This window comes from Anabrus simplex, chromosome 2 (assembly GCF_040414725.1).
Source record: "Anabrus simplex isolate iqAnaSimp1 chromosome 2, ASM4041472v1, whole genome shotgun sequence".
NCBI classification, from domain to species: domain Eukaryota; kingdom Metazoa; phylum Arthropoda; class Insecta; order Orthoptera; family Tettigoniidae; genus Anabrus; species Anabrus simplex.
The window spans coordinates 1,132,997,948-1,133,021,211 of record NC_090266.1 but is presented as its reverse complement, the minus strand read 5'-3'; the positions used below and the strand labels follow the sequence as shown (position 1 = coordinate 1,133,021,211).

Here is a 23,264-nt window from a genome sequence, read left to right as displayed (position 1 = left end):
ATTTGTTGTACAAAATGTAGTAAAAGACAAAAAGAATTGTAAATTACTCCCTCCACTACTTTTGTAACATTATTTTATAGGATTAATTAACATTAACAGATATATTCGAGAAATCATTTTCAGATCTTCTTCTGAAATACCATACCATCTTACACTAACCCAATAATTTTGCATTTTAGTCCCTGTGCTTAATGAACTTCTCTCACTCTTTTAATAATAATAATAATAATAATAATAATAATAATAATAATAATAATAATAATAATAATAATAATAATGATGTCATTTGTTTTATGTCCCACTAACTACTTTTACGGCCTTCGGAGATGTTGAGGTACTGTAATTTAGTCCTGCAACAGTTCTTCTACATGCCAGTAAATCTACTGACACTAGGTTGACATATTTGAGCATCTTCAAATACCAATGGACTGAGCCAGGATCGAACTTACCAAGTTGGAGTCAGAAGGCCAGAGCCTCAACTGTCTGGGCCACTCGGCCCAGCACTCTCATGGTTTTGAATGACTGTCTGATGCTTCACATATGCCTGATGATATTACTGCTACAGACATAATAGCACCACTAATGTATTCTGGTAAATGTGTACATATTAATGGGTGTATAAATCTTTAGTTACAACAATCTGCAACACCTAGAATGGGCACCAGATGCATTTTTTTCTCTTCAATTTGCTTTACGTTGCACCATCTTAAGGTGACAAAGGAAGAGAAAAGGGCTAGGAGTGGGAAGGAAGTGGCCCTGGCCTTTATTAAGGTACAGCCCTAGAATTTTTCTGGTGTGAAAATGGGAAGCCACAGAAAACCATCTTTAGGGCTGCTGACAGTGGGATTTGAACCCACTATTTCCCAAATGAAAGCTCAAAGCTGCATGACCCTGACCGCACAGCCAGCTTGATCGGTGCACCAGAGTGCATTAGTGGTGCCAGTATGACTATAGCGATAGAATATAGGCAACTTAGGTTTTTCAGTCCCTCAAACCTAATGTAATATTAATTCATCTAGAAAATACCTGAAGAAAAGAAACAATCAATAACAGAATATTGTCCAGCTCCTGCCAGGTCAGGGTGATCATGGCACTTTCCACCGTTGCCTCTCCTTCCACCACTCCTCTTCAGTAATTGCATTCCAGTCCAGTCTTCATTTTCTTACACTGTTCTTGACAGAGTCCATCCATCTTGGTCTGGGCCTCCCTCTTGCCCTCTTTCCTTCTATGTTAGCCTCCAGCACTTGTTTAGGTATCCTTCCCTCCTTCACCCTCATAACATGTTCAAACCATCTCAATTTATTCTTCTCCATCCTATCACTCAGTTTTTCTACCCCTATCTCTTTTCTGACCTCAGCATTTCTTACTCTGTCTCTCCCTGTCTTCCCTGTCATACTATTCAGTGGCCTGAATTTTACTCTCATTTCTTGCTGTCAAAATCCAAGTCTCTGATGCATACCAGTACATTAATACGGGGCTATAGTATATCTTATACATTATCTCTTTACATTTCATAGGAACTTCTCTGTCCACACCAGGTTCCTTACAGTCTGGTAGAACGTACTTCTTCTGATACCCTTCTGATGATCTCCTTATCCAACCTTGCATCTTGCATTATTTCACTTCTCAAATATTTGAAGTATTCAACAACTTCAAGGTTTTGTCCCCTGATACTAATGATTCCTTTTTCTTCTCTTCCTCCTCTTGTCATCACCAATGATTTTCTCTTCTCCACACTGATTTTCATACCATACTTCTCAACACTGCCACTTAAAGCCTCTAGTTGGATTTGCACTTCCGTATTGTTGACTCCCCCGATCACTATGTCATCTGCAAACAATATTTTCATATCCCTTCCATATTTCGCCTTTGTTTCCTTTAGAATTTCATCCATAAGCATAGTAAACATAAGTGGAGACAATACACTTCCCTGTTTGAGTCCACTGTCATTTCTAAACTAATCTGTTCTCCCCACTGGAGTCTGGACAAAACTGGAACAATTCTTATACAATAAGTGGCTCGAAAAACGCAACATTTAAATTTCTTTCAAAACTGAAATTTATTTTAAATTTATGACACTTTTATGAAACTAATCCACTATCTGATGATAGAATATTGGGGTATGGTCCTATCTAAGTGTCTAACAATGGAAAGACGATTATAAACAAATTGAACAAATTAAGCCAGAGATGCACATTTCAAGGAAATATTGAGTAAGCACATAAAAGTAATGTACCTCTGTTTTGATGTTATGTACACTTCACAGACCTTGGAGATGATCTCAGGGACCCCTGTTCGCATCTTCAAAAGCGTGTATTGCCACCTCTTGCACCAATGATGGCACTCAACCTTTCAGGCATCCTCCTGATTAATCCAGTAATGTCCTGTTGAGGAATCTGCTCCCATTCTTCCAGGAGGGCATTCTGTAGGTCCTGTAGGGTCTCTGAATAGTGCGGACGGGCTCTTCTCCCCAGCTGGTCCCAAATGTGCTCAATACGATTAAAATCAAGGCTTCGAGCAGGCCAAGCCATAGCACAATTCCCTGTTTCATCCAAGAACTTTTGCAAAATTCTCGCAACATGTGGGTGTGCAATGTCGTGCATTAATGTAAAATCATCACCAATAAATTGAGTGAAAGGCACAACATGCTCCAGAAGGATTTCCTGCATATACTGATGTGTGGTAAGGCTCCCATTCTCCACGAAGACCAAATCCCTCCTTGCAGCTGTATTAATTCCTGCCCACACCATCATGGAACCACTCTTAAAAGGCACCCTGAATGAGAATGTGCAAGGGGAATACCTTTCCCCTGGCCTTCTCTAGGCTCTCTCTCTTCCGTCAAGTGATCGGAGGCCAAATCACGACTCATTGGTGAACTACACTTGATCCCATTGTTGTACTGTCCAGCCAAGATGTTCCTTTGTGAAACGTAGTCGAGCTGTACGATGCTCTCTGGTGAGTTCCGGACTGTAGCAGGTCTTTTGGACTTAATATTGGCTTCTTCCAGTCTTCTTCGAATAGTCCTCTCACTAACATTGACCCCTCGAACTTTGTGGAGACGATTTTGTGCTTCAATGGCGGTGGTGTGAAGGTTGCGGAGAACTTGAAGTTGTTACGATTTACGAACTTCATCATATCCATATTGATACAGTTTAAATTAAGAACTAGTGTTAGGTTTAATGGTCCATGCAATCAATACATTTCTCAATATTGCACTTAAAGCCTCTAGTTGGATTTGCACTTCTGTATTGTGGACTCCCCAGGTCACTATGTCATCTGCAAATAATATTTTCATATCCCCTCCATATTTTGCCTTTGTTTCCTTTAAACTTACATCCATAACCATTATAAACATACGTGGAGACAATACACTTCCCTGCCTTAGTCCACTTTCATTTCTGGATGGGCCATTAAATCTAACACTAGTTCTCAATTTGAACTTGAATTTGTAGAGGTCATCTCTCTCCGATGTTGCTCTTCATGGACCTTTCACATTGCTTTCACTAGTTCCCTTCATTGCATTCCACATCCTTTTCTTTGCAGGATTTCCCACACCTTTTCTCTATTAACACTACCATATGGCTTCTCTAGATTAAGAAATACCATCACCAGATCTTTTCCACATTCCCTCTGTTTTTCCATCAGTAATCTAATGGTAAATATAGGACCTATCATTGACCTGCCCTGTCCAAACCCATACTGCTCTTCCATATTTCTTTCCACCCTTCCTCTCATCAAATATTTTGGCTACTTGTGACAACAGTGTAATTCCTCAATAACTGTCACATACTTTCCTGTGACCTTTCTTAAATACTGGTATTATTAAACTTTTACACCAAACATCAGGTACCGTACTTGCTTTTTCCTCCATATACAACTTAGCAGCCTATATAACCAATGTAGACCAGTAGGGCCTGCTGACTTTATCATTTCCACACATATTTCATCCATCCCTGCTGCTTTTCCTGTTTTCATTTGTTTAACAGCTATTTTCACCTCTGCCATTGCAATATAACTCTCCATTTTTGGATCATACTTCAACTCTACACTCTCTTCTGCATCATTTCTCACATTGAGGAGTTTATCAAAATAGTCTTTCCACCTATTCCTTATCTCCCCTGGGTCTGTTATTGCATTTCCACTTTCTTCCTTCACTTGTTTTGTGTAGATTTTTTCTTTCCTCTTATTTTTTATCAACCCATACAACAGTATTCTCACTAATATTGTGAATCAAATACGTGAGAGGAGATCGATTTGGCTAAATTTAAAAAAAATGATAGGACACATCCTAAGACCTATTTCTGATATAGGGATGTGCTGTTTTAATTCCTCCTGAAATTTCTCCTGAGTTCTTTTATCTTTTAATTTCCATACTTTTATTTTCTTATTTCTTTTACTCTCACAATTTTACCTATTTTCAATTTTGCTACCACTACTCTGTGGTCTCCATCAAATCAATCAATGTTACATCCATTAACAGTTTACGATTTATTTTCTCAACCAAAAAATAATCAATAATTGTTTTTGTCCTTTCATCCCAGCCATACCTAGTGATCTTTCTACTATTCTTCTTTCTAATCCAAGTGCTACACATAATCATTCCATTTCTCTCACAAAAATCAATCAACTTATCTCCCTCACTATTTCTTTCTCCATATCCAAATGTCATTCTGTCATTTCCAACCTGTGCATTGGGGTCTCCCATGACTATCACTTCCACGTTGGTGATTACTTTCTCGAGTGTCTCTTAGAATTCCTCTATATTTTCCTCACTGTTTTCAGTTTGGGTGTGTGTAAAATTGGATGAAATCTTTTACTACTTCTTCCGTCCTCAGTTGTATTCTGACTATTCTATCACTAACATTTTCATCTACGTTTTCATCGAGGATTTTGTTAACAATCACTCCTACTCCATTCTTGCCTCACCTCCTTTATCCCAGTATAGGGTGTACCCTTTACTCATCCTCTTTACTCCCTTTCCCCTCCACTTGATGTCACTCAGTCCCATCAATGTAACATTATCTTTCACCATAAAATCAATCAATGCCTGTAATTTTCCCATCAGGGTCATAATATTTATTATTCCTACCTTCACAATATTAACCACTGGTGGCCCACTTATCACAGCTCCCCCAGCACAAGAACTGTGTGTCGCTTTTAGCAAGGTACGCCCTAACCCTTTCCTAGGCTGATAATTACCACCAATCATTTTAGGCTATTGTTATGATGGGGTCACCCTTCCCAAAGGCGTTTAAGAGCTACTGCCAGCAATTATTCAGGCCGCCCCTTACACGGGGAACAGATGCACTTGCAGCTGCCCCTAACAAGGGAAACAAGACGCTGCTGATGAATAGTATACTAATACTAATCCCCGAGTACTGGGCTGTCCCTTCCGCAATCTCCACTGTTCCGAAGCCCATCTTCTTCGCTGTAGATTCCGTTGAGGTCTTCGCTCGCAACCCTGAGCTGGGACCCTTACCAGATGCTACACACAGGGTCAGTGTGCTCTGGGAGTGACATAGGTAGGGGAGCCACTCTCTGGGCAGGGTTGCCTCCGAAGTGGGCCCCTACCTGCTATCTACAATAACAGAATTTATACCTGAAAAATGTGAACAAAAACAAATATACTATAAGTACATCTCCGTGAAAACTGACAACCTCACTGGAGTATCATGTAACAGAAAGTTACTAGTAGATTGGTGAGCTGGCATGATGCCAGAGACCACGTGAGGGGATCTACCCTGGACAACTTAGGAAAGAAGAAGTACAACAAGGAGTAGTGTGCATCACTGAGGTAAGTTCAAACATTTCCACATTTATTAAGATGTTGTAAATGGAATTTTAATAACAGAATATAACTGTTCATATTCATAAATTCTTATTAAAAAATAAATGATTTCTGAAGATCTGCTTTCAAGAATGAAACAAGTCATTTTGTTGTTAATTAAATGTTATCTTTTTCAGGTATATTTTGTTATAAAAAATTTCTTCTTTTTAAGGTATTTTCTGGTTTTAATAACCTGGGATTACTTTTTAGTTTCAACAGACTGAAAAATGTCATATTAACCAAATTGAAATTTTAAAGAAAATTGTTTCCAGTATAGCTACAGTGCCATCAGGCATGCATGAAGTGTCAATCATTCAAAACAGTGACGGAAGGTCATTGAACACAGATCATTAGACAGCGTTACCAGCACTGAGGGTCTTCATGAGCCTGAGTGGTCACATTTTGCAATATCAAGGCCCGAGGGATGTTCAGATGTCACAGTTACTTCATGTTAGAACCAATGGGTGTACGAGTGCACCCACACATAGTGAAGGTTCAGATAGACTATGTCAAGGGAGGATCTCTGTATTCCACATCAAGTATTACACTGTTCCATATTTTCACCAGCCACAGTTATTACTGAACTCCCAACAACATCTTGTGTCATCTTGCAGCATGTCTCGATGACTGAGATCAGCCAAACTGCAGGTCAACCTTCCCATGTGTAAGCTGCTGCTAACACCAGAGCAGAGAGGGCTGCATCTGAAATGGTGCTGTAAGTGATAGACATGAACTGATAAGGAGTGGCACCATATCATGTTCAGCAATTAGCCTTGGTTCTACACTACCATCGATGACTATTTTGTGCGAGTATGATAGCAATGAGAAGAGAAAACACGTCCAGTCAATGTTATGGAGAGACACACAGGCATTACTCCAGGTATCACACTGTGGGGAGTCATACGGTACTTCTTCTGGTAGTGATTCATGGGATACCGACAGCACAGAAATAAATCAACAAAAACTGACCATTTCTGGTCCTCGATTGGTCCGTATTGATTAAGCTCATCTAAACTGCCTGTGGCATTTTTCCAAAAGCACAGCAATATGTGAGCGACATCCTGCATTCTCAAGTCTTTTCTCTCATGAGAAAACACCTTGCTACTGTCTTTAAATAAGACAATACTCATTCACATGTTACAACTGCATATGGACAGCCTGCATCATGTGGAGGCATTCCCAAAGTCAGCAAGGTCTCCTGATTCATCCCCAATAGAACATGTGTGGGATCACCTTGGACATCAACTCCGACTCAGCTGATCTTCAGGATATTGAGGGCCAGGTAGATCAAGCGAGACTTGCCTTCGGAGAGGATACAGTGGTAGTAAGACTCCCTTCCGAACCAAACTGGTACATGTATCCAGGCCATACATAGTGCTACATCCTACTGACATGAGACCAGCAGTATGCCTGAACTGCCAACTTCGTAGTTCATTTGATCTGATACTGTAATTATTGCAATAATATCATATGACTTTTCAACAAATGCAGTTTAAATTTCATTTCCACCATTCTTTCTGAAAACATTCTTTTCATCAATGAGAGTATTTCATGAAACAGGCTGCAACTCCTAACTAAATATTCTCACTCATAATCAGACTCAGATAAAAAGCAGCAACATAACCAGGTATGTCGGATACACCCTCCAGCAATCATTACAACAAGAGATGATTACAAGTCTGAAAATCGTATTAATGTAATTCATTACTGAATTGAAAGTAATCATATGTATGAATACATCCTGTATAAAAATTTTCAGCCAAAAACCAAGTGATCAAAATAAACTTTTTTCAATAAGTAACAGGATGTCATATATCACCTGTAATGTACTGAAGGTGGTTGCTATATTGCAAAGAACAGAATGGTTATTACTTGACTGTGAGTGAATAATAATAATAATAATAATAATAATAATAATAATAATAATAATAATAATAATAATAATAATAATAATAATCATACAGTCGAACCTGCCCTAACGGACACCCTTATTCAGCAGACACCTCCCTATATGAACAATTTTCCTCGGAACCGATTTTATTTTACATAAGACAAGTGTTAAATTGGCCTCATTTAAGCGGACACCTCGAACTCCGGACAGCGGACTTCGCCATTTGTCCCGTCCACTTGACTTAAGCGGACACTTTATGCATTGCAGGACAATTTATTACACCGGACCACATGTCAACCTTTCTTTTAAAACCATTATTCAGACATAAGGAAATCCCTTTTGAATGTTTGTACTATTTCGAGTGCGAGGGGAGAGAGTGTACATTGGAATGCAGTTCTACCTATAGTGGTGTATAGGCCTATTCTGAGAATTCTAATTGCCCAGAAATGCTGCCAGAGACTGTTCACTCACAAGTTACCTGGGGATTTTCGTCCCTTCTTGCATCATTCTATTCATAACTCGGATTGTCGCTGATAAGGTCGAGCTCAGGTAGTCAACTTGAGAAGGAAAAGAGAGTACAGGCGCTAATTAGTGAGACAGAAATACCGTAGCATTTGAGTTGTCTGTTAAACATGAGTAACAAGGGACGATCGTGTTTAGATCTCGAGGCAAGAAGAAATGTGATTATAGAAAGTGACGAGGGACTTTCAGTGAGAAAGCTTGCTGAAAAATTCAACTGCGGGAAAACTCAAATAAACACTATTGTGAAGAATAGAACTGAAATTTTAAAGGAGTGGGAGGAAAATAGAACACTATGGAACCATTTAACAGACTTTATTCCGTTTTGGAGAATACCGCAGTTAAGAAAACATGTGCTAAATTTACACAGACGAAGCTTCACGATTACTTCACGAAGCTGTAATGTTTGTAAATGATGTAAAATCACTTATAATAACTCTCTATGAAATACTAACACAGAAATGACTTAGAATAATAAATATAAAGATATGTAGGCCTATGCTTATATTTAAGGAGGATGTCCTTTGCCGTTAAAATGTTCAATTAATTTTACAACTTGTTTTAGCGGACACCTCTCGTAACAAACATTTTTCCTCGGAACCGATGGTGTCCGCAGAAGGGAGGTTCGACTGTAATAATAATAATAATAATAATAATAATAATAATAATAATAATAATAATAATAATAATAATAATAATATAATAATAATGATGATGATGATGATGATGATGATGATGATGATGATGATGATGATGATGATGATGATGATGATAATAACAACAACAACATACCTGGAGGTCCAATTTTAGTTCTTCTTCATCTTGAATATATTTGCCCAAGAATGCAATTTCTTGGAATGAAGGCGATTTAATAAGTAGCTTCAGGCTGTGACTTGTTTGCTTTGAAGTACTTCTGTCTTGATAGAGGCCTCTAGCTGTCAAATTGTGTCCACTAAACCAGACTGCTGAGATATCTATCTGTGAAACAGATACATAATTAGGATTAGCAATATTTTACATCTCTCTCTCTCTCTCTCTCCCCCCCCCCCCCCTCTCTCTCTCTCTCTCTCTCTTTGTGATCTTACCTTTAGAAACTGTAAGCATTAGTAAAGATGATATTGATCATTGGGTGATTATTGAAGAGCAATGTAAATACAGAACAGTTCATTACTTCTGCAGCAATGAGAAAATGTAATAACAGATTTCCGATACTCCATGGACTCAGAAATGGTCTTCAGAATTATTAACACACCACAATTTTGATTTGAGAAAATATTTGTGACGTTCACCACAAAACCCCACTATAAGTCACGTGGCAAAATTTTTAATAGGATGACACAATGAGGATGAGTATTGATTTTGATATTTAGATTTCAGCACCAACTGCTAGTCTGATCTTTAAACTACATGATGGTACCATAAACAGCCCTGTCAGTGTACTAGAAAATCTCCAAAAAGCCCCTTGATGCAAATCATGCACATTAACAAACGTATAACTTAAGCTGCAATGGAAATTTAATATTAGTGACTTACAGTAGGGTTGCTTTTATGAAGTCTCTGCCAAATCATCTTGTATTAAAACATTAAATATCCTATGTTATGCTGAAATATAAGATTTTGTTATCTAGAGTGTGTATTTTACTGACTGTTTATTTTAACTAAAGCTCCTTCACCAACTGTGAGGGAGACTTGTCACACCACTTTAGGCAGGGGCATCCCCTGTTTCAGTTCATGCCTGACTAAGGGTTAAAGCTACAGTTGGCAGATATAAGGAGAGAGAGAGAATGGTGTTTCATAGACATTTGTGATTATAATATTCCTTACAACAATCAGCATGATTATAATGATTATTGATTACATTTCATCATGTTTTTATTATGATAGTGATCTGATTCTGGGGACAAGAACATAACGTTACATACACTCGACGCAGACAGCAATGATAAAATATTATGTATTTTTTTTGCTACAGTGTACAATTTAGGCTCAGTAACGTATGTGAATTTTAATTTATTGATATGAAACAATTCTCAAGCTGTTTTTATTCAATATCCTACATTAATAATTATAATAACAACAATAACAGCAGCAGCAACAAGAACAATAATAGTATTGGTTTTACGTCCTACTAATTAATTTTGTGGTTTCTGGAGAAGCCAAGATGCCAGAATTTTGTCCTGCACAAGTTCTTTAGCATGCCAGTAAATCTAGCAACACAGGCCTAACGTATTTGAGCCCTTTCAAATACCGTTGGACTGAGCTATAATCAAACCCTTGGGCTCAGAAAACCAGCATCATAAACATCTGAGCCACTCAGCCTGGCAATCATATATTATTATTATTATTATTATTATTATTATTATTATTATTATTATTATTATTATTATTATTATTATTTTCTTAATACATTACAAAACATAATTTCTCTTATATGTAAAGACTGAAGTGAATCAGATTTTTAATGTAGTCAAACATTTTTGTTCCATTTTTCTTAATTTTTATATGTATCTATTTCCCTGTGAATCATCTTCTTGTCTTCCCTCCCCCTCCAACCATTTATTGGGCCCCAGTTTTACGGATGTGCGGAGGGATGTATTCATTACTGCGTGTCTGTGGTTTTTTGTAGTGTGATGTGTTGTATGTAGACAAAGGTGTATATTAAGAAAATCACAAGTATCAAGCTAAAATTAACAACACACAGTTAAAATCCTCGACCTGGCAGGGAATCAAATCCAGGGCCTTCTGAATCAGAGGTCAGGATGATGACCATTCAGCAAAGGTGCTATACCTTTTGATTTTCTGCTTAATAAAACCAAATGCTTGAAATATTATGAATAATTTAATTATTTTAATAGCTCATACTGGTATCCTTCTACCCAACAAAATGGTCAAATAGCCTTAGATCAATCTGTCTATCTATCTATATATATATATAATAAGAGTTTCATCTGTACATTGCTCAGAATTTCAAAAGAATTGTATTTCTGTATCGGTCATGACCACAGTAACAAGGAAATGCACTTTTTACTTTTCTGTAATTTCTGTCTGTCTGTCTATCTGTATGTACCCGAATCACTAGAAAACGGCTAGAGAGAATTTAATGAAAATTGATATGAAAAGTCGGGAAATAAGTCGCTACAATCTAGGCCATAAATAATTTTATTCACGCTGATTGAAATGGTAGTTTAGGGGAAGGCCTAAAATTTAATTTTCAAATATTTATGTTATTAGTGGTCCTATCTTAATAAAAATTGGTATACAAAGTCGAGGAATAAGTCGCTACAATCTAGGCTATAAATATTTTTATTCACGCTGAGTGAAATGGTAATTTAGGGGAAGGCCTAAAATTTAATTCTTATATATTTACATTATTAGTGGTCCTATCTCATTAAAAATTGGTATGCAAAGTCGCAGAATGAGCCACTATAATCTAGGCTATAAATAATTTAATTCACACTGAGTGAAATGGTAGTTTAGTGGAAGGCCTAAAATTTAATTTTCAAATATTTATATTATTAATGGTCGTATCAATAAATTCTACATAACCAAAGTTATATAGAATTAAATTTCCGAGCATTAATGTCTTATACATTTTTACCGTACCGGCTATGACAACACAGATATTCATGAATTTGTATTTTTGTTGCTAAGTCCATATCAACGCCGAGCCACGAGAAAATGTGTTAACAGAATTTATTGAAAATCGGTATATAGAGTCAGGGAATAAGAAACTACAGTCTAAGCTATAAACAATTTTATTCATCCTGGATGAAACTGTAGTTTAGGGGAAGGCGCTTAAAATATAATTTTTAAATACCTGTATTATTGCTCCTATGGAAGTAAAATTCATAACAAAAGTTATAGAGAATACAATTTCCAGTCATTTGGGTTTTATTCAGTTTTACCGTACCGACTATGATAAGAGAGGTATTTCAGAGTTGGAAGAAAACTAAATGTGAAGGCCTACAATATCGGAAGCGCATAACATTGATCAAAAATAACATTACATTGACCATTATTTGTTGTGATGTTGTTTGTCTCTTAAGCTGCCTCTCAACTCCGATAGATGGGATTACTGCTACGTACCGAGTATAACAGCCTGACTGTATATAGGTGGGAAATAGCTGGGGAGTTAGAAAACTTTCTTCTTTAGCATGCCATTCCTCTGGTTCATACATTTTGTGATATTGCTGGTATGTAACACACTGGTTCATCATAGTATTCTAGCTATCCGATCCCTACTCTGATGCGCTGTTTCAAATGAGCAGTGGGCATACTTAAGGCAGAGGCTCACTCAGTAGTAGTAGTAGTAGTAGTTGTAGTAGTAGTAGTAGTAGTAGTAGTAGTAATAATGTTATTTGTTTTACGTCCCACTAACTAATCTTTTACGGTTTTCGGAGATGCCGAGGTGCCAGAATTTAGTCCCGCAGGAGTTCTTTTACGTGCCAGTAAATCTACCGACATGAGGCTGACGTATTTGAGCACCTTCAAATACCACCGGACTGAGCCAGGATCGAACCTGGCAAGTTGGGGTCAGAAGGCCAGCGCCTTAACCGTCTGAGCCACTCAGCCCGGCAGCAGCAGCAGCAGCAGCAGCAGCAGTAGTAGTAGAAGTAGTAGTAGTAGTAGTATGGCCTGGTCTAGAATAACAATTAGGGCTATTTCAAATTATAGCACCACAATTCACTAAATAACTCAAAATCCAACCCCGAAATGAGCTGTTTCTTAAGGAAAGCTTCTTCCTCTTCAATTGTATTAAATTCCACATTCAATTTATCCCAAATTTGCAGTGAAGAGGGTGTTTCTCCTCTGGTTTGGAGGAAAAATTTGCCTCCAAGTCAGATAGATTTTTCCGTTGCCAGTGTTGTGAATTGATACTTTCTGACTCATCGGGGTACTCCTAAGAAACAGATTAGTAAAGGGGCATAGCTTTTGCCCTGGGAGTCATAACTATTAGAACTCCTCCCCGCCGAAAATGGACGAAGAGCGTTCATGGCACACGGCTTGGTCATTCCAGCTCTGAAACTTTGGACTGTTATATCGGCAGCGTAGTACTGTTCTAAAAAAGTAAGAAAATGAGTGGTTTTTCATTTGATCGAGTGTTTCTTATGAAAGCATTGCTTTTAATTGTGCTATTCCTACTGACATCATTGTTATGTATGTCCATTTCAGTTGGGAAAACCACTAAGACAGTCTTTCTGAGGATGTAAAAAGGCAGGTGGAGAGTGTCTACCATTAAATGAAAGCTCCCCAACCTGATTGTTACTGATGGTATGCAAGCGGGTCTACCATTACAGTGAAAATTCTTTAACTCAGTCTTGTAACGTGCTCCCTAAATCATGGCTACTATGTTCTTCTTACCTTCTGCATACTTCGCCGTCGTGCTGCCGCAAACATTCCTACTGAACTTACTACTGCTCCGTCTGCTCACCCGCCTCACCAGCGACTGCATGCTGTCTTGTCTTCCTCGCCGGCTCTTGATTACATCACCTGTTTCTCGTATATTCCAGACTACGCTTTGCTCCGCTATATAACTCGCCGCTGCCTTTCCTTCGGCGGTCAGGTATTCATTGTGCATGAAAAGCGTGGGAGCAGGAACTATTACGCACGGCTGGCCCGTGGCGATTTTAAACATTCTATTTTACGTCACATCATATCATCTTTGTGCAGGGTGAGCAGATTTGTAATTTATGATATCTTAATACTTTCGATTTTCTTCACTCCTTAGCCCTTCAGGCCTTAGCATACATATTTTTCTTTTTTTTGAACTTTGCCCATTCTGGGCACTTCATGTCGCTTGTTAAACAAATTCTTCAGACTTGGTCTGGATCTTGTGCAAAAGGACTTGTGCTTCGGCGAACTCTACCATTGACACGGAACTTTGTGTACGCCCTGTGTGTGTGGGATTTTATTAATACGGAAATAGACACAGCAGCCTAGTTTTTTACCCTCTCTCACCCTCACCATTCCCTTTAATCCTGCATTCTTTTCCCTCTCCTTGCATATTTTTTTCTGTTCCGTTGAATTCCTTTCTATTTTCACAAATTTTACGTCGTTCTTAATTGTAATAGTGGCCTATAATCTTTGTTAACTTTTTCTCACATGGTGTATAATTATGGTGCTTTTTCTCTTTTAATGTAAAAATATTGTTGTTAGATCCCTTTGGTATTGTCCATAAGATATGCTATTTCCAGTCATTCCATAATGCGTTTCCCCAGATGTACATATTATGACTTGTTAATAGGGTTATAATTAGGTCTACTCATAGTCTGATCATCGTCCTTTTAAATTCTTTCTCTATTGCCAACATAATTTAGAGGATTCTTGTTACAATCGCAAAATCTACTTTCCCTTGTGGAGTTCCATGTAAACTTTCGAATACTTGCTTACGCACCTAAACTTTGTAATTACTGTTATTTTTGTTTCATATTTATCAAAGGTGTTCTTGATTGTAAAAATGTTTCTTTCTGGTGGCCTTGTAATACATTTTGTGATTTAAACCTCGTTGTTTGGGCTGTTTTTGCTATCCCTGCTTCCCCTCCCCTTTTTCTTTTATGCACTTACCATGGTATACCTCCTGGGTAAAGGTCCAGAAAATAATCTCTGCACTATTCTGCTGACCCTTGGAATTTATTCTGATTGCTATGCCTCCTTTTTTTCCCCCTATGTCATCTGGTGGTTGAACTTGCGAGTACTGTATATGTTCTACGAAAAACTTGGCTGGTGTTTTCAGTTGCGCGTGACCTTGGGTTCAGTGCTTTGGCTTCTAGACATACACAGACTTATAACTTGGATTTTCTGCATTATCTCATCTGTCTACAGATATTATCAATTTTCGTAAACATAAACGCTAAAAACATAAAATTAACCCTAACAGTCTTCATATGAGAAAAGATGTTTGGTGACTTCCCCGTCGCGTTTCTAGGGTAACGTTAAGAGCTATACAATTTCATACAATCTTGCTCACAATGTGTACACTACCTAACCTAGAATTCTAATGCAGAATTCTGTAGCGAAGCATGGGTACATCTGCTAGTATTAACTATAGTGTTGCATCAGAATACCAAAGTTTGAAATTAATTTTCTAGAAATTCAGTAAATTCTGTCTAATAACTATAAACTTACTGCAAATGTTCAATTCTTCTTCTGGTTTTAAAGAAAATATACTACATACTAACAAAATATAAAGCAAACAAAAACTGACATTATCTGACTTAAGGTACTGCATCATACGCACTGATGTGTTATTGTGTCTATTGACAGAGGATTCTCAAATTTATAAATTTTTAAATGACATTAATCTGAAACGAGGTCAAAGTCAAATTCAGACTGGAAACTGTTATATTAGAAATATCTATCCTTGTTTGGCATTCCATAACTTTTCTACCTTTGCTTATTTGTAGCCATGTATGGTACCTTTCCACATAGGACATTTTAACAGTGGTCACTGTAGTTTTATAATTATAGGAAAATAACTGACATTACATATATTCAGGTTCAAACTCCAATGTGTAACATATACATTTCATAATACTGAATATATTTATCCAGACCATAAATATGCAAAAAAGGAGTATTGAAAAATACACTCTTAAAAGCTCTGGCTAATTGCAGTAAACATTCTACAAGTGTGCAGAAAATTACAAACATTGACCCTCCAACAGCAACATCCCACAGAGAGAAAGAACAACCTTTTGAGGATTCAGTTCCTCTGTTGCTACATAAAATGCAACATTGCTGTATTTTTGAACACTATGGTTTACAAGAATAAAATACATAAACAGCTATACCTTAGCAATTACAAACAGCTGAAGCATGAGCTATCTTCTTGTGTACTTTGGCAGACTAAAAAGCAGATGGAGGTCACACAGAGGAGATACAGCTGAATGATTGACTCACACCAAAGCTTAACTGTCACATCTTTATTTTCTTCCCAAGATCTGCAAACCCAGCATTTCACTACTTCCCACCATCAGTGCAATTGACTCTACAACTTACAGCCTAGCCAAGCTACTACACTATCACCATGGGCATACAGATGTTTCCATCAAGAATTCTGAATATTTCAAGCAATTACTTCATGAGTTGGAGACAAACGACACAGACATCGTGATTACCAGTACACAGGTACATAATATTGTATTTTATTGATGTTAAGAAGGCTTGAGCTACCTCTGAAGTATACATAAAGAAAAACTATAGTTCAAGTAACACTTGCACATCAGTATAATTATGTAAAGCATATCCTCTGTACAAAGTAAATACAGGGAACTTGTGAATTTTCATTCTCCCAAATTACTATGATCAACAGAGTCTGGACATTGTTCATTGTATGAGTGTCCAACTCCATGGCTGATTGGCAAGTATCCTGGCCTTCAACCATAGGTTCAATTTCTGGCTGAGTAGTGGTTAAGTCCCTTGGCGCAGGGACTGGGCGTTTATGTTGTTTTCAATATTCTTACAACTCATATACAACACATAAAGTATCGTACATCACAATAACATGCAGTTTCCCATATGCAGCAGACACCGCTCACTCTATAGGAGGGTCTGCCTTACAAGGGCTACATCTGGCTGTAATAGCCAAACAAAATAATTTTATTATTATTATTATTATTATTATTATTATTATTATTATTATTATTATTATTATTATTATTATTATTATTATTATTACCATCATCAGTGGGAGTCTTATAACCTTTGTTAAAAGGTAAAATGCAGGCCCACCAGTCCCATTCATGATCTACATAAATGGATAGTACATGACAACATAAAACACTGAGCATGTTGGCAACATGGTACGTGCTGCATAGCTGTAAGCGTGCATTCAGGAGATGGTGGGTTTGAACCCCACCATCAACAGCCCTGAAGATACTTTTCTATGGCTTGCCACTGTCAAGCCTGGCAAATGTTGATACTGTACCTTAAAGGCCAAGGTCACTTCCTTCCCTGTACTAGCCATTTCCTAACCCCTTGTCACTGAAAATCTGAGTTAGAGCTTTGTTAAAAAAATCAGGGAAACTCTACATAACACATCTTAGAATGATTCAAATTCCTAATAAGGCTTCTGAATACCACGATTTGTCTAATTATCTGGAAGCAACATTAAAGATGTATCATATTTTGAGAATTAATAAACAGATACTCACGTTGTATTCATTTGGTGTTTTCTCATGTAGTTGGAGTTCTATTACCATTGGATGAAAAGACGGCAATGTCACATTCAATTTTGCTTCAACATACATAAGACTACTCCGAGGTAGTTTCAGATTAAGAGTAATAAATATATCTTTGCCTAAAAGGAAGAAAAGGAAAGAATTAACTTATAATATTTAATAAGGAAGAGAATATCCAAGATAATTCATAACTGCATACAACAGAGTTGAACATCCAAGTCATCACAAAACATTTAACAAGGACAGTTCCTTTTAAATTATCTTAAGATTGACAGGGACTAACATTATGTTGTAGTTTCCTTATTGACCTAGGTAGTGAAATCTTGTACATTCATAGCAGGTATTACAAGTGTTCCCTCATTGCATTCACAACACTTTAGAGTACCTGCATCATAAATAGTGTGTTTTCTGGTAGGTGTACAAAATTTTCTCATATTGTACTTGCAGTAGCCACAATGGCTTTCCACAGATGGTGTGCTGTTGAGAGTTCAGAATTTCCTTAATGTGATTCCACAACCAGAAGTTGCAAGGCATGAGAATGAGAGATTACATTAGCCACGCAACTGGTCCACAGCATCCAATACATTATCCTAGATAATAAGTGGGCAAGAATCTTGCATGCATGCAAATCAGCTGTTGTTGGTTTGCACACTTCCCCACTATGGCCACCTTTCCCTTCTACCCTGCAGTAGTGGAGAAGTAGCTATCTATCTTTTTCCTGCTTGTGTAGACCACTGCCCCAATGTGCCAGCGAGTTCATTCTCTATTGTGTTTACATTTTTTCCTATAGGCTTCCGTTATGGAATGTGAAAACAATGCTGGAATGGACTATTGGAAACAAATACGATATTACAACATTTTTATGCACGAACCATTTTATTTAGCTATTACAAGTTGAAGAAATGTCCGCCTCCGTAGCGTAATGGTTAGTGTTATTAGCTGCCGTCCTCGGAGGCCCGGATTCGATTCCCGGTACTGCCAGAAATTTAAGAATAGCAGGAGGGCTGATATGTGGTTGAAATGGTACATGCAGCTCACCTCCAGTGGGGGTGTGCCTGAAAAGAGCTGCACCCCCTCGGGATGAGGACACAAATTTACTTTACTTTAGTTGAAGAAATGACAAACTGAATGACTGGGGTAATATTTCTGCACCTAAATGCAAACATTTTAGGAGATTTGTCTCCTGTGATGTTTACTCGGAACTCTGATTAGTTCATTTTTATAATTTGTTACAGTGGAAGCCATTTCTTTTCAGTTTCAACTCAGGTAATTTGTAACTGTTAGGAATTTACATGTCTCAATAATGCTAATCAGTTCATAAGATATTTACACAAAGTGTGTAATTTGATAGAATTTAATTATGATCTTTCAAGAACAAAACATGTCATTCTATTTTAAATAATTTGTCTCTTTTTCAGGTATAATCTGTTATTATGTTTTATTTTTCAGGTATTTTATAAATTTATTTATTCATTAATTCGTTTTGACAGACTGTAGAACCAAACAGTTATAAGTTAAGTTTTATAACTGAAAAAAAAAAAAAAAAAAAAAGTATATATACAATGAGAAGTATTGATTAGGTGGAAGCCTTCTTCTCATTGTATTTGTTTTTAAGGTAATTTAGAGTCATGGAGAAGGTTAGCATACACGCAGAAAAAGAACATATTGCAGGCAGTCATTTTGTTTGCTTTCATTGTCAAGCACATTTTCCCGTGGTATTTGCAACTAAAATGAGTGAATTATTATGAAGCAGTGAAATTCGTGAGTGTCTGTTAGAATTACAAGGCGAAGAAGGTAGTGGTGTTGTTCTGGAAGAAGGAAATGATGATTCTGACAGCTGGTATACTTTCCAGGAAAGAAACTGCGCTTGTTCCCTGTCTGTTCAATTATAGAAAAATATCACGCAGCCACTTCTGGTGCCCAGGATGTAACTGTGGTGCACATCAATACTGCTACCATAAATCAGAACATAACTGGAGACCCATGAGGGCAGGAAGAAAGAGAAGCCACCTTGAAGATGCCAAGGATGAGTCCAACTAAGCAGTCTGTGTTTTGGAGTGATGTGCATGTATTATATTATTCAGTGTTCTTCTATTTTTCTTACCTTTACACCAGTTGAAGACAGTGAAAAGTGTATATCTTCTTGATCAGCATAAAATGGTGTACATTTTGTATATAATATAACAGTGATAGAGCTATTTTTTGTTACCCCTCTGTTGCCTAGAACTTCAAGGACTATTTAAACATTTTTCTTTTGTGTGGAATATTTCATCAATACACCCTTAAGACACTAAATTGGTGAGAACAATTTCTTACTACATTTTTCTGAATAACATGACAGGTAATACTTACTTAATAGTCAACAATTTTCTTTTGTGTGATTTTATGAAAAGTTGCTTGCAAAACTCCCAGAAATGCTTAGCAGTTGGGGGTGACATAGTTACCGGTTGCAGGATTAAAAGAAGCATAAAAACTGATGATGATACTCATAATAAATTACAATAAAATATTTTTTTAAAATTTTTAATGTTATTTGTTTTACGTCCCACTAACTACTCTTTTACGGTTTTCGGAGATGCCGAGGTGCCAGAATTTAGTCCCGCAGGAGTTCTTTTACGTGCCAGTAAATCTACCAACACGAGGCTGTCTTATTTGAGCACCTTCAAATACCACTGGACTGAGCCAGGATCGAACCTGCCAAGTTGGGGTCAGAAGGCCAGCGCCCTAACCGTTTGAGCTACTCATCCCAGCAATAAATTACATCTACTTATCATTTTGTGTTATACAGTTTATCACCAACGCACCTTTATATCTTTTATTTCAGGCTCATAACAGAGCTTTAAACAATTAGTGTAATTCCTTTTATGTTTTACTTTTACCTAACAAGTGCTTTTATACACTGACAGAAAATGAAATCCCAACACCTAGAAGAAGTTTCAGATAAACAAAATTTGGGAGGCATGTTTGCACATCTAATAATAATAATAATAATAATAATAATAATAATAATAATAATAATAATAATAATAATAATAATAATAATAATAATAATAATAATAATAATAATAATAATACTAGTAATGTTATTTACTTTACGTCCCACTAACTACTTTTACAGTTTTTGGAGATGCCAAGGTGCTGGAATTTAGTCCCGCAGGAGTTCTTTTACGTGCCAGTAAATCTACCGACACGAGGCTGTCTTATTTGAGCACCTTCAAATACCACCGAACTGAGCCAGGATCGAACCTACCAAGTTGGAGTCAGAAGACCAGTGCCTCAACCGTCTGAGCCACTCAGCCCGGCTGCACATCTGAAAGATGATGCCTATTCAGATTTGCATGCTAGTTGATGAAGACTGGTGCTAATAGTGCCACTATGACCTTTCAAAGCAAGTTTGGTTTAAATACATACTGTACACTTTGTGAGCGTTAATCATCGTATGGTGTTGACGTTGTGAGGTAAGTGCAAGTCAAACATGCCCTTAAGGAGACACAGTATCAGCAGCTTTCTGAGTTTGAAGAGGTCGTGTAAGAGGGCTAGGAGAAGGTGGATGTTCTTTTCAGGATACTGCAGAAGGACTTGGCAGGGATGTATCCACAACGCATAGGCGTTGGCAACAATGGTCACGGGAAGGCACCGTCTTAAGAAGACTGGGGTCTGGCCGCACATGGGCTACCACTGAGATGGGAAAGCTGCCGTATTCGCTGCATGGCTGTGGTAGATCTTACTGAATCTGCAGCAGCCATTAGAGCTTCAGTTGGCAGGAGGGTGACACAGCGAACTGTAAAAAATTGATTTCTTGAGGGACAGCTTTGAGCCAGATGTCCTGTTGCAATCATGCCACTAACTCCGTATCACTGCCATCTGTGATGACTTGAGTTGTTTTATGTTTTGGTGCCAGTGATAGCCATAGGTTGGTAAGGGGCCAGGTGAGCGCTTTGAACAAAGCTGTCTGCGGCGTCAACACACTGGGCCTACATGATGAGATATGGTCTGAGGAGTGAACTCCTTTGATAGCAAAAGTACTCTCGTCATTATGCCAAAAACCTTTTTGTATGTCAGACTGGTGATTGAACTGGTGGTGCTGACATTCATTCACAGTATTCAACGGGGTGTTTTGTAACAGGAAAATGCTCATCCTCATAACGTTGCTGTCACCCACAGTGTTGACCAATTGTCTTGGCCTATGAGATCACCAGACCTTTCACCCATTGAGCACGTGTGGGACATTATGGGACAACAATTCCAGCATCATCCAATACCAGCACTAACCATTTCTGATTTGACTGACCAAGTGCAACAGGCATGGAACTCCATCCCACAAAATGACAAACAGCACCTGTATGACACAATGCACATTTGCTTGCATTCGAAATCATGGTGAGTACAGCGGTTATTAATGTACCACCATGTCACATGTTTTCTCATGCAGACTTGAACCTGCGACCTGGAAACTTCAACCAAATAAATATGTTACCTAGGCAACTGCTAAGCCTAAACTGCTTTCTTCCAAACTAATGTCTTTTTCATGTTTGGGTTTCATTTTTCACCAATGTATCTTTTAAACTTTGCCAACTGCCCAATTCACTTGAAAATGTATCACGTATTAACTGACAGAAAATCCCAAGATATTACACTAAATCAAAAGCACAAAAGTGTATAGCCATTCAAACAAACCAAGTTGTCCCAACAAGAAATCTATAATTCAGTTTCACCAATATTAACAGCAAATAGAGAAAAATATATATTTCCATACCTGTTGTATATCTGATTATTGCTCGTACAGTGATATCCGCACCTGCAGCATGATAATTAAGAGAAAATTTTAGATGAATGTCACTAATAGGTTTTGTGACTTCAATGAGGAAATTAACTTTGTTACTTTCATATGTTCTTGCAAATGTAAAGCTCAAGTTTAAGGTAAGTTTGTTCCTTTCATCTTTTATGTTCAGACCATAATTTATATCAAGCCGGAGCTGGAAATGCCCATGAGTACTCTGAAATAAAGGAAATATACACAGTTATTTTTCTTCATTCTCATCATTTAAGAACAGGAATGCAGATCTGAAATGATAACAAACACTCAGGTAAGAAAGCCAAGAGTAGCGAAATACATATATAGGAAACAGATGGAGAGGAGTGACCTACCATGCACACATGCATGGATAGAGTACACTATAATCATCTGTAAGTCACTGCTCCCCATCAGTTTCCTATGCATACTAAAATTATAACAATTTTACAAACTGGTTTTCCATACAATTTCATATATAAAACAGTCATTCATTTCCTGGAGACAATTTATAATGAACATTAAGCTTCAGCTGAACTGTGACCTGTAAGTCTATGAATGATATGAGGGCTGTTTCTTTCAACCTCCGATGGGCTATAAAAAAAAAAAAATTTAAAAAAGACACCTTGACATAACAAAATGATTTTATTACTAAATTTTAGCAGTTCCATACTTATTTTTCCATATGATCACCAAAATGGTTTAGGCATTTGTCATATTGTGACACCAGCTTTCTGATACCCTCTGCAAAGAAGTCTGCCACCAGTGAGGTAACGTACGTCTTGACATCCCCCTGAAGTTCTTAGTTTGTACGCCACAAATGAAGGTTTAACATCAGTGAACTTTTTGTAGCAATCACAGACATATCAAGGCCTTCTCTGTACACAACTGTGGTTCAACACCTGGGATATTGGAAACTCTGTTCTCGTTTGGTCCCAACAATGTTGACTGATGACACAAAACTCAGCGAATGATGTCAGCCGTAATGTTTCTCATGCATTACCATAGTGAGAGGGAAGAGTTTTTAAAGGCTATCATTACTGGTGATAAAACTTG

At 37.5% G+C, this 23,264-nt stretch overlaps 1 protein-coding gene across 1 annotated transcript in view; it reads right to left on the bottom strand.

Moving 5' to 3' along the window:
* The window catches only part of Apoltp (Apolipoprotein lipid transfer particle), a 668,275-nt gene that overhangs the window by 499,819 nt on the left and 145,192 nt on the right, over nt 1–23,264 (bottom strand). Inside the window, exons 21-23 of the mRNA XM_067142082.2 lie at nt 22,173–22,413; nt 17,390–17,535; nt 9,030–9,215 (exon numbers count right to left, since the gene is read on the bottom strand). Coding sequence (XP_066998183.2) covers nt 9,030–9,215; nt 17,390–17,535; nt 22,173–22,413 — 573 coding nt within the window. The remainder of the gene's footprint in view (nt 1–9,029; nt 9,216–17,389; nt 17,536–22,172; nt 22,414–23,264) is intronic.